The 21,668-nt window shown below is 31.0% G+C and overlaps 1 protein-coding gene and 1 long non-coding RNA gene across 2 annotated transcripts in view; one reads left to right on the forward strand and one right to left on the reverse strand.

The window, feature by feature from the left end:
* The first annotated feature begins 916 nt into the window (after positions 1-916).
* Positions 917-21,668, forward strand: part of LOC143194965 (uncharacterized) — an 80,547-nt gene continuing 59,795 nt past the window's right edge. The window contains exons 1-3 of the mRNA XM_076401782.1: positions 917-1,141; positions 5,950-6,033; positions 19,688-19,840. Coding sequence (XP_076257897.1) covers positions 1,138-1,141; positions 5,950-6,033; positions 19,688-19,840 — 241 coding nt within the window. The 5' untranslated portion in view covers positions 917-1,137. The remainder of the gene's footprint in view (positions 1,142-5,949; positions 6,034-19,687; positions 19,841-21,668) is intronic.
* Positions 2,743-6,019, reverse strand: LOC143194966 (uncharacterized). Its single transcript, XR_013005430.1, has 2 exons — positions 5,770-6,019; positions 2,743-5,700 (listed from the first exon to the last, which is right to left on the reverse strand). It is a non-coding gene; the product is annotated as an uncharacterized LOC143194966 (long non-coding RNA).

A 21,668-nucleotide genomic window follows, 5' to 3' on the forward strand; every position in this document is an offset into this window, starting at 1 on the left:
TATATTTTTGTGATAGTATGAATCAGAGGTTTTACAACATTCACTATGTAATCCAAGCATTTCCATAGATTCTTGTGATTATTATTAGAAGAACAGGTCAAATCTTTATTTCTAAAGATTTTATTTTAAACTTTTCCAATGTTTTTACCAATATATCTGTTGTTAAGGAGAGGAAATAGTGTTGTAAATAAAATACAATTTATATTCTCTCTTCTTTACGTAAATTAATGTACAAAGACGAGTTGTTTATTTTAATGAATAATATAAAAATATATAAAATGAAAGATGTAAAATTGATACGTAATGGTGAAAAGGATTATGAAGTGAATTAAAATGACTAATTAAATCATATGTCTGGTTTTGGATAATACTGACTGCGTCAGCGGACACAAAGTGGATGGCACATTTGCTCACCGTTGACCAAAAAAATCTTACCAATAGATCAATTGGTGATTATTATGTAGAATTATTTTTGTTTTGAATTATATATTAACTTGTAGTTATTGTTTGTTTTAATAGTGTTTCTATTCTTATACATCGAATAATTCGGTATTTATTCAAAACTGATGAAAGGTTTCACATAATTTGTCATGGATGCGACTTCGCCATTAATTTGATTTATAAAAATATCATTTATGTTATTTAAGCTAGGAAAAACTACGTTTTGTGTGGGGGTAGCGATGTAGCAACAGCCAGACGTCACCTGGAATGACTCAGGCTTGTCCTCCTCGTCACTATCACCCTTGACCAACGTCGTCGGGGAAATTTTAAAGAGGCCAAGATCCATCTGGGTCCCGGATGCGTCCGGTGTGACCTCTCGCCCGTGCTCGTGACGTAACACCGCTCTCACCCGTCGTGGGGCTGGTGGAGTCGACATCGTCGTCGTCGTCGTCGTCGCCGGGTTGGAAAGTCGGTCAGTGGGTTGGCGCACGATCCGGCAGCAGAAGCGGACTCTTCACTCGATGATCGAGACGCTTACGAAGCGGCGGCGACTCCACAAAACGGTCTCTACTCAGTAAGCGAGCGCGCGTATCTTGAGAGAACTATCCCCATTCAGAAACGGTGTCTCTGTGTGCGGTGGTGTTAGTTACAGTTTAAGGAGGATTGTATTCTCGAACTGGTTCAGTGTGGTCGTGGATGAGTAAGAACTTCTTTTTATTGATATATAAAATTATTTTCGTTTGCTTTATAATGCCATTAATGGTTTTGTAAGAAAAAATCATATATTTTATTATTTATCTCTTTGAGCTTCAGTTAAATTTATCATTTTTTTAAATTGTTACTCTAAGTAGTTCAACAATTTGCCCAGTGCCCTGTTCTTATAATTATAATACAGTGGGTGGCCAAATTATTAGGGACAATATTGAGATTATTTATTTTTCTAATTTAAATGTATTTCTCTAACAAATTATTAGTTGGGGGTCTCTTATAAATCTTTTATTTTTATCTGTAACAGTTTTAGAATCTTCTAGAGGTTCTATGTGTTGATGCATGCTCTCAATATATGTTTTAGCATCTTCCTGGAGTTTGGAGTTGTGATGCCATTCTCTCATGAGATTTTCTCAATTAACTGCATCCTAGTGGTAATCACTTCTTTTGCAAATGCCCATTTGTTGTATTCCCACATGTTTTCTATGGTATTCACGTCTGGTGAACTTCTCGATCAAGGCAAAATAGTAACAAACAGTTTTGTGACACGGTGCCGAATCATGCATAAAAATATAGTCATCGTAAGGGAACTATTCATTGGTCTTCAGCAGTAATCGGGTTTCTAGTACTCGCTTGTATTGGTCTTGTTGCATTCTAAATTATATAGGCATCACATGACTTTGGCAGAGATAACAGACCACACCATGACACCAACTAAGTGTTTAACCCTCTCTACAAGGCAATCGGCGTGAAATTTTTCACCAGGGCAGTTTGTAAGACTTTTGTCAATGAAAGTTTGGAAGTCGTCGGAAAGCACACCTGTAAATTAATAGAATTAATACTAGAAGATCGTTATTGACCGATTGTATTGTTCAAAAAAGTTATACTTACTCGACTCCAGCCTGCGAATTCAATATTTTGATGTTATCTAGGCCATTCGACACAGTGTTTTTTCTCATGCTGTCAGTTAGGCCAGGTTTTTTGGGGGTTTCCGAAATCTTTACTATTATGCTTTATGTCTTCACGCATGATTATAGCTGTAACTCAAGGTGCTTTATCATCTGGGTATTTTATGTCGTAAGGCTTATATTTGGGTCTAGTGTTTATCTATGAAGCGTGTTTCGGAAACCATCATTATGTCAATAATTTTTTCAGTTAAGAACATTTTTAGTTCCATGATGTGTGGTTCTAGGTCATAGCATTCCAGACGGCGACTTTATATTTTAGATACTTAGCCATTAGGCAAGCTTACTGACAATGGTAGCGTGTAGACTCATCGTACCCATTTATAGTTACTCTAAAGATCTTCTATTCTCTGGTCTGTACTCTTCGTTCGATAAAAACTGCTTTGGGAGGAAAAGTTATTTCTAGTTCGCTAAGTTCTGTAATTAGGGTGGATGTTACTATAAGTGTAATTAAATTTACTAGTTTTTGCGATGGTTTTTCATTTTTCTCAGTTGTAGTTTATCCGAGCCTAAAGTTCGGAGCCTAAAAATATGATCATAATCGTAGACCTACGTTTTATGGGGTTTATACCTAAAATAATTAACACTTTATTTAAATTTAAGGGTAAATGGATTTTCTATAATACTATTTGTTGTAATCATAATTATTTTTATTCTCTAGTGATATTACACAATATTTAAACTTAGTAGGCTATATCAATAATGAAGCATTTCAATTACTACAAGATTAACGAAGAAGTTATATGTGAGCAATCAGAACGGTTAAAGAGACCAATAATGTCAAAGAGATGTAACGAAGAGTTCTAACTAACAAATTAAGAAAATGATCATTTTCAGGAATAAAAATTCATCTAAAGTTTCTTAAGGATTCTGTAAATTAGAACAGTTTAAAATCTAATTTTACTTCTTATCTTTTTTTTGTTGTATTATATAAGTATGGTATTTAAATTTAAACGTTTTGTTTAAATTACTATTATAAACAAAGAAGATATTTTTATAAAAGTGGCATCTATTTAATTTTATAATATTATAGCCCTTTATAAATACTTGTGATAAACATAGCTTACCTGATTTTATCTGACTTAAGTAAGTAAGCATTAAGAGCAGTATGGGGTTGCAATAGCAGGTGGGATAGGCCACTTTTAACCGATTTAGCAATATGTGAAAGGATGTAGTTATGTAAAATAATTATTTTGGTTGAAAGGTTTATTAAGAGGTTATTTTGTATTGATGGTTTGAGATCTTGAGGGTATAACTGAGGTATATTGAATTAAACGAAGTGATCTTGTATGTGAGGTGTGTCAGTAATTACTTTCCGAATTTTGTAAACCGTTTCCATTACTCAGAAGTACGCAATATTATGATTAGATACATATGTGATATGTGTTACTAACTACACAAGTTACGTTCCTCTAAAATAGCGTTATAGATTTATAACATTGTTAAAAATACGGAGTTTTGCTTTTATTATTTTATTGAAGAATAGTATGAATATTAGATGGGAAATTGTAGGATTGCAGGAGGATTGCTTTATCAAATAATGAAGACCTAACAAGAACTGAAAGACCATTGAGAAAAAGATTGAATGAGAGCCGAGTCATAATTTGTGAATAATTATGAAGGATGGAAATCGCACCGACAGAAAATGATCAAGTTGAACTCTGCACTGAGAGAAAAACGCTCACATCATGGTAGGGCGATTTTGCAGCATGACAACACTTGTGTCTCATTAGAAAAAATACTTAAATAAAGGCTAAAATCATTTGGATAAAAAGTCTTATCGCTCCCGCCGTACTCTCCAAACCTGTGTCCATCGGACTTTTCGCCTGTGTCAACAGCGCTTGCAAAGTGTTGCGAGGAAGTTAAAACATGGTTCGATAAATGATGTTGCTCAAAGGATAAACTCTTTTTTTTGGAATGGAATTACCTGAGAGATAAAATGTATAGAATCAAATTGTCAAAACTATGAATAAATACTATTTGACATGTTTTCTTTAATGAAAAACTCGAAAAGAATTACTAAGTTAGTAAGTTCGTTTATGATTAAAAGAGTATTAGGCGTATTTAACAAGCGGCCTTATATTAAAAAAAAATTATAGCGCTCATTATTTCAATAATGAATGAATGGAATATTTCGATGCACTCGGTATAGCGTCTCGAGTCGTCCGCTAATTTGAAACTCGTCGATTCCGATTTAGAAAAGGTGTATGACTAATAGTTAAGGCGAATGAAAACACACAGCACTTTCTTTTAATTCTTCGCGCGCATATGCCGTTGTTTGGAAATGGGTTTCGTACGAAACAGCTTTCGCTACGAATATCATTTTTTACGTATCGCCGTCACAATTTTCAAATTTAACGAATTAGAGGATAATATATATGTATGAGATAGGTTTTTTATTTATAAAAGTTTCGGACGTATCCGTTGATATATATACGAGTTTCATCATTTTTAGGAAGTCCGTCAATTACATTTATGAATAATATCGAAATAAAGGAGTCAAAGAGTTAAGAAAACCATACCTTTTTACAGATAAAATAGGAGACATAGTAACTGAAGATGAAAAGATAATGGAAAGAATGTAGAAAGCTACTGACTAATTAGTGGAAATTTACAGTAGGTGATGGAACGAGGGACAAATACCATAGTTGGCAAATAAAAAAGACTGTAATAATTATAGAGGGATTACTCTGTTATGCACACTCATGAATATATTCGCGAAAGTTATAATAAATCGTCTGAAACCGATGGTAAATAAAGTCGTGGACAACATCTAAAACGAAAAGTATATGTTATCATAAATTTAGTAAAAATCATATTCAACATCTTCTTTATAAGATCTTCTTGATGGTCGTTGATGGTCGTTTAAATTAATTGCTTAAATGTACTTAATTTTGTTACATTAACATACTAATGGTACTTAATTAATGGTACATTATACATTAGAAGTCGGTTAAAAGACGTATTTCCCCTGTTCTGCCCGTTAAAAGATTCAATTCAATTCAGCAATATTTAAATACACAGAAATCTAATCAGTTATCAAAATCATTCATTTTACAACTTAAAATTTTTTAAGCTGTTTCTGCAACCTTAATAACTACAGTCATTTTCAATTGAGTATCTTGGATTCCTCAAAGACAAAGTTTAATAAATGATTATTGTGTACAACAGTACCTTATTATATGATGACTGGGCAAATTTTCTCTAAATATATTTCAATATGAAAACTATCGCTATTGAGATATTCATTTTTAATATAATTTTTTAAGAATATCTCTCACCAGATAATATCAAATGTATTTGTTTCTTAAATCACTTAAATTGTATACACGTCGGCTTCATTGGCGCAGTGATCAAGGCGACAGAACGGTCCTGTTGCTGTTGTGTGTTCGAATCCTGCTGAGGCATGGACAAGAGTACAAAATCCGACAAGGAAAATGATTTCATCCATTTCTGTAACTAGGCTGGATAACGCCAAATGTCTTTTGAGAAGATCTCTAAGTTGGTGATTTGCCGGTCGCTGGGCTTAATGTCGAGAATCATGGCTCAAAGCCCACGTTAAACAGTAGGTCCAGTCCAGTAAACCCTACAAAGGAAACTCAAAATATAACAAAAAATGTAATAGAAAATAAATGAACCAACATGTATGTCGTACCCTATAGTTATAAGGATTATATCATGGTATGGCCTCCAGTTAAACTTCTTGACATAGTACTTATTTGTTGTGGTATATTTTTTAAAATTAACTATATTGATACCGATTTATTTTTATACCTCAAAAATTAAGACTCAAAATTTTGACCAAACAATAAATTAACTCTTTTATCTGTTCCAGATGTGTTCGCGATGGCGGGGAGATACCATTTGATTATTGGATTGATCTTGGTGTTCATTATCGGTGTTAGCTGCAGAAGCAAAAGTAAGTGAATATTTCTTTTAATGGGTTGATTTCGTTTAACTAAAGTTTGTGAAATCACGTTGTTTACACAACAGGTGAATAACGGATGCAAACAAATTAAGATTCCGCCAATGATTTATCGGAAATACGCTGTTGAACTGATTAGTGAAACAAGGGGAACGGTTTGTGTAATGCGGAAGAATTGGGAATTCATCTATGTTAATTAGATGAGAGATATTATTGAAACCTTGTCGGTACTTTATTACTCTATTTCCAAAATTTAAATTATTGTGTGAAAATGAGCAAGGAAATGTCTTGTTTTTGATTTAAATTTTGACTTTCTTTTTCGTTATTTTATATACAGGGGTAGGAACGCTTGTAGAATAGGAATAAATAGGAAAAATCAGACAAATGTACACAAAACCATACTTTTTGGACTTTAAATTTATATATTTATTTCTTAGGATAATAAAATAACCCAATTAAAGAAATATAGTAGAAAATAGTCAAGTATCAGACAATTATAAAAAAAAGAGTAGGAGAAAGAGCGATTTCTATTTTGTTTTTTTCAATGCGTTTTTACTACGATATACAAATTGTACAAGGTGTAAAAGACATATGCATTATTAGGCAATTACGATGTATGGTAATATATAAAAAATTGTAATGATATAAAAATAACAGAGTAAAAAGAGACATAACTAAACATTAACCAAAAAGTTATTGGGATAGCATAATTTGTGATCAGATATCATGTTGAAGATTAAGGATTTCAAGGAATCTAAGAAGTTTAAGTAGGTTTGACGAGGTGAATAAGTCTGATAGACAGTGGGAGATGTTAAGTTTGGTTCTTAATACGGACAAACAGTTACATTCTAGGATTCTAACTAAAGCGATGGCGTTGATTGGGTCTCCCCATAGCAGATGAGAATGGATGAATATCTAGTGTTCTAGCATACATAAGTCGGTTAAGGATAACTTGGCAGATTTGGATTAGGATAGAGGGGAAGAATTCCTGTTTTATTGGCCATAAGTTGTTGTTATATTCTGTTAGGTTCCAGCTCAGTTGAGTTATGCCTTTTAATTTGGATTCAATATAATTCAATATATCTTTATATTGTATGATGTGTTGATTTTGAGAAAAATTTTCTTGCATAGTGTGATGGAGCGTGCTTTGTACGCTAATTATTAATGAATGATCACATGAGTGTGATTCAATTACACTCAGCATACTAGGACAATATATGCAGGTCATCTATTTATCAGTCCCATCTGTTTCTAGCCATTGAAGTGCTTTCCAAATGGCAAACAGCTCAGCAGTGAAAATTGTAGTTTATTTTGGGGATTGCACACAGAATAACCACAACAACACCCTCATAACTCATGGATCCATCGGTGCAAAGTGTTTGGGTAGGGGTGTAAGCTGATCGGAATGTCATTAAATTAGATTTTCCAAAAATCCTGGAAGATTCGTGTTTGCTGCATGTAATCAATGTGAATTTATTCTTATTTGTTTCAAACACTAATCATTGGTTTAGAAGTAGTAAAACTTATGTCATTGTAAAATTTGAGATATTTCTGGGTGAGAAACTGAACTCAGTTGTTTCTTGTAGAACCCCTTTTGATTCTTCTTTATTTATTTTATATTTTAGTAATCTTGCAGAGACGGGAACAAATGGTAGTCCGACTGAGTAAAGTACGGGCTATAAGGAGGATGCATCAAAGTTGTTCAGCCAATCCCATCTAACTTTTGCGTGGTCTAGCGTATTGTAATTAAAGATAACGCATCGTATTCAGTTGTATCAGTCGCTCATTGTATTATTTCTGATACCATTTGAATTTTATAACAGAAAACGTTTATTTTCCGATGTTATCTAAAGGTCGACCTACTAGGTTCTCAAGCAGTGCTCTATAGGTTATCAGAACTTTTGGTTGGGTCTTATCGGCTTTAGATTCAGGTTTGTATAGCGGTTTATTGATAAAAAAATCATTGAATAAAGTTAACTTTTGATTAAAATTATTTTATCAATTTTAACTTTTTAATATTTTAGTTATTTTATTATTAATTAAATTTTTATATAATTTAATATATTTAATTTTAAAGGAACCGAGTCACTTATACACTGTTATGAAATGTTGGAGAATATCATAAAATATTGCAACTTTGACATTCATCTCTCGGTTAGTCTCGCATTTATACAAATTCAAGATAATTGATGATAATAATTGTGTGTGTATGTATACGTTTCCTAGAGATAATTAATATCTTGCTTATCTATTTTATCTTAAAATAATAGTTAATTGGTCACATCACAAGACACTACCCTAGGGAACTCCAGCCGATATATGGTTAAGGGTTGAGAATGCTAGGGACATTCTAATGGGACATGCGAGATTACATTTTCTTTCACACGATTCCAGCAGTTGAGAGTAATTCAGCAGTAGCAAGTTCCTCATTTTATAGATTAATCCTAAATGCCATAACCGGTCAAAAGCTTGTGAGACGTCCAGGATTATTGCAGGGCAGAACTTTTCTTCGAATGCCTCTTCAAGAACCGTTGTTACACTGTTGATTGTTGATTTAGATATCGAAGCTAGAAAGCTGATACTTCTATTTGGAGCTATATCTAGCTGTCCGTGGAGTTGTATCCATTGTAGATTCTATATCATTCGGTTGGAATATGCCAGCCAGATGTTGTGATAATAGTTCAGCTCTTTCATCGTTACGTCAGATCAAATTCGAAGCAACTCTGTTTATATTTTTTAATCTCATGACTTGTCTGATTGATAATTCTATTAAATACTGTTCACTTTGGGTTTGAGGAGCACAATCATCATAACTTAATTATGTTTTGTTACAAGAATGGGGCATTTCGTTGAGAACTATTCAGATATATATTCTACGAATAATTGTAGCTGTTTTAATCGTGACTCAACATCTTATTAATAAATAATTATTGTGTATATATTAGCTGTTCATATTTTTTTGTCCATCCCTTGTCCATCCAACAAACAATTTTATATTATTCATACAGCCATGACAAGAAAAATATTTCGCAACATCAGAGGACATCGAATCGCCGATTAGACACAAGTAACAAAAGAAATCCTTTTAAATCGCATCGTTTATGTTAATTCTCCGGTGTGTTGCAAACATATGCGTTCATATAAATATCAGTTACGCTTTCTACAAGTCGACGCCGCGAATGATACGTAAAATTTTTTTTCGATGGTTGCTCTTGGGCAATTTATTATTGTTTTTGATCAGCCTATTGGTATTTAATTGTCGTGGCCTATCCAAAGGATCGCTATGGCATTACGAGACAAACGGTACGCATTAACGGCAATGACGTGCGTTGCACAATGACACTTTAACAAAATATTTACACAGGTTTTTGCATGGTTTACGACGATTCTAATGGTTTGGTTTGTGGTCGGGATTGTTACACTGTCGATGAAAAAAATCAACGTCCCAACTGCAAGAACAAAAATTGCTAAGGCGTATTTCTTAAATTATATGCAATAATGACCAAACACCTTAATGTAAAATTGTTTTAATTATCAACAGTTAATTATAAGAGCGTTGAGAAGTGAAATTAGACTTGGTGGATTTAGTTTAAGGTTTGGTATCTACTCTAAGGGGTAAAACATTGGATGCTGTAGGTTTTCAGTGGCCAAGAAGTTTGGCAATCAAAAATAATGATGCTATTTCAATATTGATACAAATTTATACCCGATACGGGTGTAAGATAATAAGACTGATGTTTCTGTAGAAGTACACACGTTATATATAGTCTATTCAAAATATTTTTGTACATACGTCATCAAGATGTTTGAAGTAATTTTTAAATTCGTTTTAGAATCTGACAATATTTTCCTTCTCATTTTATTCTAGTTAAAAAGAGACACAATGCTCTCTGATTATTTAGAAGTGATGAGAGGTTATAACTCTGACCTATAGACTATTGTGGCTGTATAATTAACTATAGTTTTTATTTATATAATGTTCAAATAAATTATATTCTGTATGTATAAATTATATTCAGTATGTCAAAGACAAACTGAACTAAAACTCAGAGTTGATGCGGCAACATTGCGACGTTTTTTGATATCAAAAAGTTAAATGACGTATGTATAAAATAATTTTGAACACGATAAATATTGTTGCTTCTTTCAATTATTGGCCATTAAATGTCAATACACATATGGCAAGGCTCTTCATTTATACACATTATGATTTTTCTTTTGCTTGAAATTGGAATTAATTAATGTATAATGAAGTCTGTTATACAGCATAAAAAAACTGCTAAAGACTAATAATTATTTATAATGTATACAATTTTTCTGGTGAAATATTTTGGTATTTTTACTCTGTTCATGACAGAGTTATGATGAATGAGCCCATTCAGAACTATTTTGATCTGTATCTTTTTAATAATCTTGTTAGATTTTGGATTGTTTTATTGGAATTGGATGATAACCTATTGAGAAGCAGTTTGTTTTTAATAATGGGTAATTCTCTATAGAGTTAAGTTATGCATTTTTTAATTTAATATTCAATTGTTCGCGTCCTTACTTCGTTCGTTTACTGTTACTCATTATTGTTTCATATTATCTTTTCATGTTCGTTGATTATTATTAACTCATATTTTCTATTGTAAGGTAAATTATTGTGAATTTACGAAAGATTTAACCCATCACCAGATAAGTTATAGTTACTCTATTATTTGGTTAAAAATTTGCATTACATTTAATATAAAAACATTATTACATTTCTGTAAAAATCCCAAATATAATATATATATATATATATATATATATATATATATATATATATATATATATGTATATATATATATATATATATATATATATATATATATATATATATATATATATATATATACATGTCGTTATAACAATAACAATATTCCCAAGCTATCAATTTCATTCAGAAAAAGTCAACTGTAGTTGAATGAACAATTTCTTACATAATTGTTTAATGAACAATTTCTTACATAAAAATTACCCATATAATACATTTTTTTCATTAATATAATACATTTTTCCAAAATCTAACAAGATTATTTAAAAGATACAGATCAAAATAGTTCTGAATGGGCTCAATCATCATAACTCTGTCATGAACAGAGTAAAAATACCAAAATATTTCACCAGAAAAATTGTATACATTATAAATAATTATTAGTCTTTAGCAGTTTTTTTATGCTGTATAACAGACTTCATTATACATTAATTAATTCCAATTTCAAGCAAAAGAAAAATCATAATGTGTATAAATGAAGAGCCTTGCCATCTCATTATCATGACAAACTTATTGGGATAATTTGTTGGGAGTTGAATTTGAATTGAAAAATATGTAACAATATTGTTAATATCTGATTTTTGGATTGGTATATGCTTTTTTCGACCCAATTTTACTTATTTTTTATATATGAAACATTGTATATCCAACACAATACAACAACAATAATGTCATCATCATCTTTTTAGTAACGCGACATGCTATGACATGATGTGACCTTCAGTATCCAATCAGCGTGAAAAATTAATCATCATACATAACGAGTTTCCTGGTGGAAAATGCGCCACGCTTGGATGGCCTTCGCGACACAAAAGACAACGAAAAGCCATTAAATAATACTCTCAAATTCATTAATCCATTGTTTAATCATCGTGTCAGTCAGCAAGTTAAATATTATTCTAATATATTAAACATTTGAATTAATTGTCTTCAATAATTTATACTATTTAAGATGAAATGAATAAAAGTTATCGATAACATTATTGCCCAACTTTAGCCATTGCTTTTATTTAGTCTCTAGATTCTGTTGTAAACTTTTCATGGAACCATATTTTACTTATAATAGATTGATCAGTCATCAATAGCGGACTCCGTTGTAAAAATTACTTCAATAATTGTTAATAATAATAAATATTGATATATTTATATCAATGACCTTTCTTGTATATCACTCCTAAATCTTTTATACGCTTGTCTACTTTTGATACATCAATTCCCAGTGATTTGGCGCGAGGCTACATATATTCCATTGAGGTTTATTTACTACTTTTACCAAATTTTACTACGTTTAAAATGGCAAGCGATTTTTAAATAAATATGATCAGTCAGAACAAAACATCTACTAAATGTAGAACTTCCTTGCAAAAGTACTTTATTCGTCACTAAATCTAATATATTTTATAAACCCAAGAAAGAAGAAGTAAAGCAAAATGCCAATATAATGGAGAGAAATAATCACAAATCGAATTGTTAAAAAAATATTAGCAAAAATGGAGAAGCAAGAAGAAATGAGTTATCTAGAAGGCTACAAGGATTAGAAAACAGAGCATTGGTTTCAACAAGATATAATGGCGAATAAATATATTAGAATTGATATTTAGAATATAGTAGCAGAAAACTGATCTATAGGGGTTCTTTTAGACTGGATTAGATAATGTTTAATTTGTTCAATATCCGAAATTCACCTTGCATAGGATCATTAATTAAATTTGCAGTAGGCATAGAAAGAGAGAACAAAAGTCTTCCTAGATATTAGACATAATATAAGTGAAAATCATATATAATACCTTGTATTTATCTCTTTATATAAAAGGCAGTTGCATAAGAAATAATGATACATTCATATATCGTAAACAAAAATAAAAAAGCATTTAATTTGTCTGGTTCGAAATTTACTTTATTTCTAAATTAAATTATGATATAATTCCTGAAAATAAATAAAAACCGTATTGATCCAATTTATAATTGTACTGCTGTTTTTTTAATTTTATTTGAATTCTATAAGTCTCTGGGTATCGCTAAAATAATTAATAGCAAAGGTTTCATGTAATATCTTCTCTCTTCTGTCAATTTTATATACCAAGTGATGTAAGTAGTGTTCTACGTTATTAAAATAAGATAAATTTTATTGAAAAACAAAACTAAGACTTTGGAAAGTAGAAATATATATATAAATGTTCCTGTCTTATGATAACATGATGATGATAATCACAAATAATGGAATATTTTAAATGACTGTTTACTTACGAAGTTATTAGGAGTTCATTTTTTAGAAGAAACACTTTGATTTCCATCCATAAAACATGAGAAGCATAACAATATGTTTTAGTAAGAATTCATAAATATCCAAATTATGACTTTTATTTTTTGATATTTCATTTGATCCGTAAATAACAATTCTTCAGTGTTCCAAATAATTTCCTTCTTGGGCTCATTCTAACGCTCATCTAACTATTTAGCAGAATAATTTATTCTTTGTTTCAAAACAAGAAGTTTTCTTTGTTTGTTGTTGATTCCTCGGGATAAGATCTGGACAGTACTGTTTACTGTATCGTCTTTTCTCCGATGTTTTCTGTTTCTGGTAAAATATTTGTTCATGATACCTTTGTTATATGGTGTATTGTCCTGATGCAAAATCCAAGAGTTTTATTAAAACAAATATGGCTTTTTACCATCAAATTTAAATGGTGATTTTTCACGATGTTAAGTTCAGCCAAACACTCGCTTGTTTGTTACAAATTATATTTGTAATGCGAAATTTAAGACAAATTCTTAAAAACATTCTTGTTGTCGCATTTGAGATTAACTGATAAACTCAATCACAGTGAATAAACTAAATAATAGATGTTCTATAGACAATAGGTGTGCCAGCTTAGCGACGAGAGGATTTTTGAAGATCTCTTTAACCTCTATTTTTTTCAAAGCACCATTATTGATAGGATGGACAACCTGGGGTAAAAGTCCCGCTACCATGGACACATTTATGGCTGAGTGGCTATAATGGAACTATTATTTTCAATAAATATTGTCACTATTTATGCTCGTTTTTGTGGCGTATATTTATCCACAACAAAATTCGGTCGTATACACAACACAATGGTTAAAGCGAAATTGAGCTACACGTCACCTAACCAAGATGACACGCAATCAAAATGGTAGCGGGACTTTTTCTCCACACTATCCATTTAATTTACTTTTGATAATTAGTTTCATGATATTAGAATTAACTTCACTTTATATTTTAAACCCTTTCAACCTTATAGCAAACCTGGATCTTCTACTTTTTTATTCATTTTAAACTCACGTATACTGTACGTTAGTTCATTTAGATTATATCGAATGGCGTGTTTCGTATTGCTCTGGATCTGGATATTCCACGAAGTTATTGAAATTAAAACAGTAAAATAGTTTTTTTTTCTAGCAACATGGCAAAACCATATGGAAAGAACGATGTTAGTTTGTCTAAGATCAGGGTTAATCATCGATATGTTTTAACAATTCCTCCAGCAAGGCAAGTGATGCTGCATGTCTCTGAAAAAAGTGATAGTGTGTGATATCCTTCTGAAATCAATTAGGAGTATAATTGAAAGTGTTGGTGTTAGCTAATGCAAAAGAGGATACATTAAAAATCATCGTGGCCCGGTAGATTGAGTATATTGCGCCAGCGTAGTGTAAAATATACTCCGTATTAGTTATTAAAATAAAGGGTAATGTTCATAAGTTTTATATTAAGCTATATATACCATACATTTGTATATAAAGTAAAAATGACTATTAAAAAAATAGTAAGAACATGACATTTATTTACGCATCATTTTAGAGGAGGTAAAAATAAAAATACTGCATAATACTAAATACTATAAATATATAAATATACTGTATATATATATATATATATATATATATATATATATATATATATATATATATATATATATATATATATATATATATATATTAACTATTTTCTTTTATTTCTGCGTTTCTCTTTGGCAGATTGCTTTTCATTATCAACAAATCAATACAGCTGTAGTAAGTACGATCCTTTTCTAAATAGCTACCTTTTCGGGATTAATGATATGCAATATTTTTAAATATATAATTCCCTATTACCTTCTCAAATTTCAATTGTTGAATATTATTCTGGGATTCATATTGGCTACTTATTTTTGCTTCAATATTGAGTCTTATAATATTCTTAACAAAAAAAGACTTATATAGATAGATTGAAATTATTTTTTTGCGTGTTCTCTTGTACGCTACCTAAAATTCATTCGTAAGATAATAATCATTTCGATAGTTTTATGGAAAATGCTACCTTGATAATAAATCCTTATACAATGGTATATAAGCTTCTTGGCTTCTTGTTTCTGAGAAATTCTTTAAGCAATATTTTTTTTCATCGTCCTGTGGCTTCCAACTTTCAAAGCCTTACAAATTCTTAAAATATAGATTAGATTAACATCTATATTATGGATCCGACAAAGATGCTGCCTGAATTCAATATGTATGGATACTAAAATCATTACATTGGAGACACAGAGAAGGCAGATGATCCTTCGTGTTATCGGCTTTAATTGTGCCGCAAGGTCGTAGTGAAAACTTTCTTTCTCTTGCTGCTAAGTATGTCATACTACAAACTTGACATATTAATTTACTTTCACTGCAAATTTTAAGTCATTTAATTAATTTATCCTATTTGTAACAACTGAAACTAAACTTACCTTTGACTCTTAACACTGTAAATCTCTTAAAACGCTGAAACGTTAAACTAAAAGGCCTTCTTTTTAAGTAAAAAGAAACATCACAATATAACTTAAAAAATGCCATATCATCGAAATGTGAGTGATGTCAGTGAAGCGTCTATCTGATTGATATATAGATGTTATACTTTAGAGCAAAATTTGGAAGAACATATTTCACACAGGAAATAAATAACTGAAGTGATTTTTTGTATGTCATGTATGTGCCATATCGATCATACCTGTGAAGAAGCATTTCAAGGGCGATTTTTCGATTTTCCCTTTGTTTGTCCCTTAATTGATATAACATCTCATGTTTTGAATTTTTCCCATTGCTCGAACTTGGTCACTAATTTTTTTCTTGGGCAACATTTAACGCTTTTGCCAATTATTTATGAGTTTGGGTTGAGTCTTCATCCAATAACTCTTCTTCAATTTCGCTTCTTCAAACTTCTTCGGTCTACCAAAACGTTTTTTGTCTTGCACATCGAAAACACCACTTTTGAATGTTCGAATGTTTAGGGTTAGAGCGTAACTTTCTACCAGCAAACGATGACTTTCCGTGTCTTTTTCTTTTTGATTACATAAGAAAAGTAATAACTGTACTTTTGAAGGAGGTATTAATCTATGACTGTGTTACTGACGCAAAATATAATATGTTTAACTTTGAAGCTTGATTTCAATAGAATAAAATGACATATGTTTCAGACCATAACATTGCATACTTAAACTTAGCGATATTTATTCTTGTTTGTACTAATTATCATAAGAAATACTTATTTCTCTTTGCGCAGATTACATTTTTGATATAGTATATATGCTTTAACAAAAAAAAATGTAATGACAGGAAAAGCTTCACTGTGCGTCTGACTATATAATTTGAGAAATAGTTCCAGTAATTCCTCTTGTGTAGTAAATAAAATTCCTCGACAGTATATTTACCGATCGCACAATCGTATAAATATCATAAAAGAATATCCGTTTAACATCAGCAATGCATATTTATTCAAGACCAGCATTTAGATCACGATTCTCGCCATCGCGTTAGAGAAAGTCGACTCTTCCCAGGCAAGTATATTGGTAAACGATGCTCCTCAAGGTTGTCGTAAGAAGCGAACGTGTCCCAACATCAGACGACAGAATGCACACATAAAAAGAAACGCATAACGTAAATGAACGATAGGGTTTTATTTCACCTTGAGTTTGAGAGTTGAAACTGTTCGTTCTAGATGTAAAAATAGGGATAGTTTAGCGTGCATTGTCCGCGGTTGAGTCACCCGGAGAAGCGGAGGGTTTTGTTTTAAACGCCCACGCGGGTACCGTGGGTGCCAGCTGGGAGAATCACCTATCGCCGTATCAGGTCATCAACGTCCGCGGTGTCAGACAATGAGGTGAAGTGAAATCGTATATCGTTTTTTAGCAAATAAAGGTTAATAAAGCATGTTTATTTTCTTTTTTTTTTGGTTAATTGTTGTCATAAATTTAATCAATAATTTTTCATTGAAATCAGTATCTTTAGCTTTAGTAGCGAAATCGAGGAAACCAATTTCTATTTTTACTATAATAGCGTGTGAAATGATCAGGCCTATTTCACTTAAAAAAAAGGCTGAAGATCATCAAATGCTGTGTGAAGCTTGTGGCAACCACGCTCCAACGATTTCAACATGTGAATGTTGGCTTCGACCTTTGAAATGTGGTGATTTTGATGCCGAAGACAAACAGCGTCCTGGGCAGCCAAAAAAATTGAAGACCCTCTTTTTCATTTGAAGGCATTACTCGATGAAACACATGATATGGCAATGTTATGCTTCAGCATGACAACGCTCGACTATATGTTACAAGACTGGTGAAAATATATTTGGAAATATTAAAATGAGAATTGCTACTTCATCCATAGTATTCTCCAGATCTTACTCCTTCTGATTACTACACTCTTGTTCCAATATTAGTCATGACATGGCTGAAGAGCACTTCACTTTTTATGAAGATATCAAAAATTGGTCGATTCGTGGATGGCTTCCAAAGATACATCATCGTTACGAGATGGAATTCGTAAATGTTTGGGAGATTGGAAAAGTAGCGGCTATTGATGGACAATACTTTGTATAAAATATATTTTACCGATTTTTACAACAATTTTTATAATTAAAAAAATTGTAGGCCTAATAAAAACTTCTTTTCTCCGGATATTTAAGCTTGATGATATACACTATATTGCGTACAAATAGACACCACATATTTACTATATATAATATTAATTTTTTAACTGAATGGTCTTTTAATATTATATTTTTTAACACTCATAATTAAAGACTTACAGGATAGTTAAAAAATTTAAACAGAAAAATTGTTAGCAAATATAAGTATCACACTGAATCTACCATCAAAATGTAGGAATTCCTTCCTTTCTCATGATAAACAAAATGTTAAAATGCTGAGCGGATTAGGCTCAAACGTAAACAACTTCTGGTTAGTTGAAAGTTACTCCCAACTTGATTTAGTACCAAAGAGATCGAACTAACTTATTATGCTGACAAGACAAAGTTCTTCGGTTTATTATCAATTTTTGTTGCTATGCAACCAATGAAGAATTGCACGATACGTTCGAAGTAAATTCACACACGATAAGTAGCAAGTCTAGTTCAATTAAACCTTAGTTTCTACAAAGGAAAACAAAAAATATTTTTAAAATATAATTGTTATAAAAGGTACTTGAACAAATCTGTAAATATACTACCGTATAGCATTAAAATCTCTAGCACCTTTTCATTATTAAATAGACAATAATAAAGCATTACCACGCTAGCTTCTAGAACTAATATCATTTAAAGCATATATTAAATTTTAATAAGTTCCTCTTATTGTTTTATGGTAGGTCCTCATATTTGTTGTTTTCCCTAATTATTAGCTATTTACAAAATATAGTTTCATTAAATCGTGAACTATATACCATACTATTCATATAATTACAACAATAGTCGCATGCTTTACATCAGCACATATATTAAATAGAAACAATAGGTACATAAAATATATAACAATATAAATATAGTTTTTAGTTGCTGATTAAGTTGTTTTTTTGATTATATGAACTGAATTGATGCGTATATATTTTATATTGAAAATAAAACGAAAGACTCTTGCGATGAAGTAATATACCACAAAAGCCACCCACAATAGAGGCCTAATTAAGGTAGTTTATCATCAATAAAGGTTCATGACCACACATATATTTACATCAGATAAAATCAATAATGATTGTATTATAATAATAAATTATTTTAAACTAAGAAATATTACTGATAACTATATTTATTTACCAGAATATAAAGAAGTATTTGTTTACACCTATTTAAACATATATCATGTCAATAAATCTGATATGATTCATAATACCATTAGCAGAGGAACATCTAAAATTATTCAGCAATAACCAAAACAGGAAACAAAACCTAAAAATTTTTATTAATTTTAAATAAACGCCTTTGGCAGTGGTTTATGATAATTAACTGATTATATAGTAAACAATTTTTTTTCTATCTTTTTTTTGCATATTTTAGGAAATTAGTTATGTGAAAACTAAGAATATTATAATAATTAGGCAATTAAATAAAAATGAAAAGTTTGTGTTCTCATTGGCTGTTGATATCTCCAAGAATTTTTAAAATCTGTTAATCAATGATTATCTTATTGATGTTTGTAATGTAATTATAATGTGACACTTAAGTTAAAGTATTTTTGAGAGCTATATAATATATAATTGACATGAAACTGGTATATGTAAGTTTGAAGTCTAATTATTTCTTGTTTTTGGAAGGTCATTTCGTGACAAAGATGTTTTGAAAATAATTTCTGATGCATGTTGACGACTGTTACTTTTGAGATGGTAGTTTCTTGTTGGGTTGCATAGTTTTGCCAATATACATAATCACAAAGATAAACTAGAATCATTTGTGTCCTGAGTGGGAGGTTGACGAGACCTTTTGAAGATTAGCAAACATTTAATTGTTATAAAATGATTTAACATACTGCAGTTCTTTTGGATGTAGAGCATCAAAGCTTTGTTCTTGTTTGAAAATAAACGTTATATTGAATTTTATGTTTTCAGATTCAACATTAGAATCGTCATCATCAAAATGTCCCATGCTTACCGAATGTCCCTTCCGTGCCGAGCCATGCCAAGAGGACGATGACTGCGCCCCAGATGCGGTCTGTTGCAAGAGCCCTTGCGGGAAAATATGCACCAAACAACTTTTTACAGGTATTTTTACACTAGACAATTAGTTAACTGACATCGATAAGGAACTCTAATATCGTTTGTTTAAAATATAGGTCGAATTTATCATATTTATTATTAGCCTTTTCACTTGTGCGTCAGAACGAAAAAAAAAAAACATATACAACATATCTGTCTATCGCAGCGCGTGGTCTTTATTGCCGGGGAACGGTCGCATTGTTGTAAACCAGATAACAACAAATTGTATAATTTATGAGCCGGCTTGATTATAGATAGAGGGCGTTACTGGAACGCTAACATATACATATAGTGGGCCATAAAATTGCATCGGCGTCATGAAAATTGTCTTAAGAGTGTGTTATTGTGTTCGGCCTGTTTCGAATTGAATTTATTCATGAAAATAGACACGACAAACAAAATGATCTGCATTAAAATTAACAATCGAAGAAAGTAGTTCGCTTGTAACAATGGCTCAACGCACTCGGTATTCAGAGGATTATGGCGATTTTTTAAGGAATTTGAATGACAGCTATCGGTTAGATATTCTGCTTACATTATCATAATGTTTCGAACAAAATATTAGGAATAAATTCACAACTCATTATTGAAGATAAGAAAATGTTCCAACCAACAGAAAACACCGACTGTTATACGAATACTACAAGTACTAGATTGCACTAATCCACCTATAAAAAGTCTTAAACAATTCTATAGATTTAAATATTTACATGAGACAACATATCAAAGAGTATCGAATTACTGGAAGACAATAGATCACAAGTTGATTTGAGTTGACAATATGAATCATTAAAACGAGTAAAACAAATTTGTTTAAGGAATATCAGAAAGCTTGTACAATACTTGTATTTTTGTATTATACATTAAGTATATTGTACAAGTTCGAACGAAGGAATCGAAATTACGATTATTTGCAGGCTTTTGTGGCAGGACATTATTTGAGATAAATGACAGTAAGGTAGCAAACAACACTGAGTAGGAAGGATTGTTGGTTGATGGAAAATATATTGAACTCGAGTGAGATAAATGAGATCAAAGAAGTATTAGAAAAAAAATCCTATCTTGTATTATTAAATTAACACCAAAAAATGTGATATCATACACAATGTTTTCAGTATATGAAACTATCAATTGTTTAAGCCTTTTTTGTACCATTGTATTTATTCGTTGGGGCAAAACAGAGCTAGAGAAATAGAGTTAACCAGACCATAATATTACCAATAATCATATATACAATAATAGTTGATATACTGGAAGTACTAAACTTAATGTGTAAAATGCTTACAAATGCTTAAAATATTTAATTAAATATTATATTATAATATATTTTTACTAGTCATTGACGACTTACAATTACTCCTTACGAAAACTTACAATTTTTACTTACACACTTCACAGTAACAAAACTAGGGTTTCTAGAAAGATCCATTAATCCTTCTTGTCTCTAATAAAAAAATAATGGTTAGGAGAGTTTTTCAGTGTTTTTAATATTTGATACACTACACAATTATACAAGATAAGAGTCTGCGTCTTAGTTCAGCTTAGTTCTAAAGTTGCAGCACTTCGATGTTTACATGGGGGTGGAGTCTTTCCTCATCTCTTATTGTGATCTCTTGTTTCTCTGTATGACAATTGGAATTCGAAGGTCTTGGTGTATGTAACTGTTTAATATCAGGGTGCAAAAATAATACTACTCTGTATTTTATTGTGAAGTTCTTGTTGATTCCTTGAACCAAAATCTTCATAGCTGAATTTCATAGGAGCTTTTAGTATAATATAGCTTTTAGTATCTGCTTGAATAGCAGCAACTTATCATGTACCGATAATTTAGATC

This window comes from Rhynchophorus ferrugineus, unplaced genomic scaffold (genome assembly GCF_030347505.1).
Source record: "Rhynchophorus ferrugineus isolate W39M unplaced genomic scaffold, kcgeb_rfMv2 rfM4, whole genome shotgun sequence".
Classification (NCBI taxonomy): domain Eukaryota; kingdom Metazoa; phylum Arthropoda; class Insecta; order Coleoptera; family Curculionidae; genus Rhynchophorus; species Rhynchophorus ferrugineus.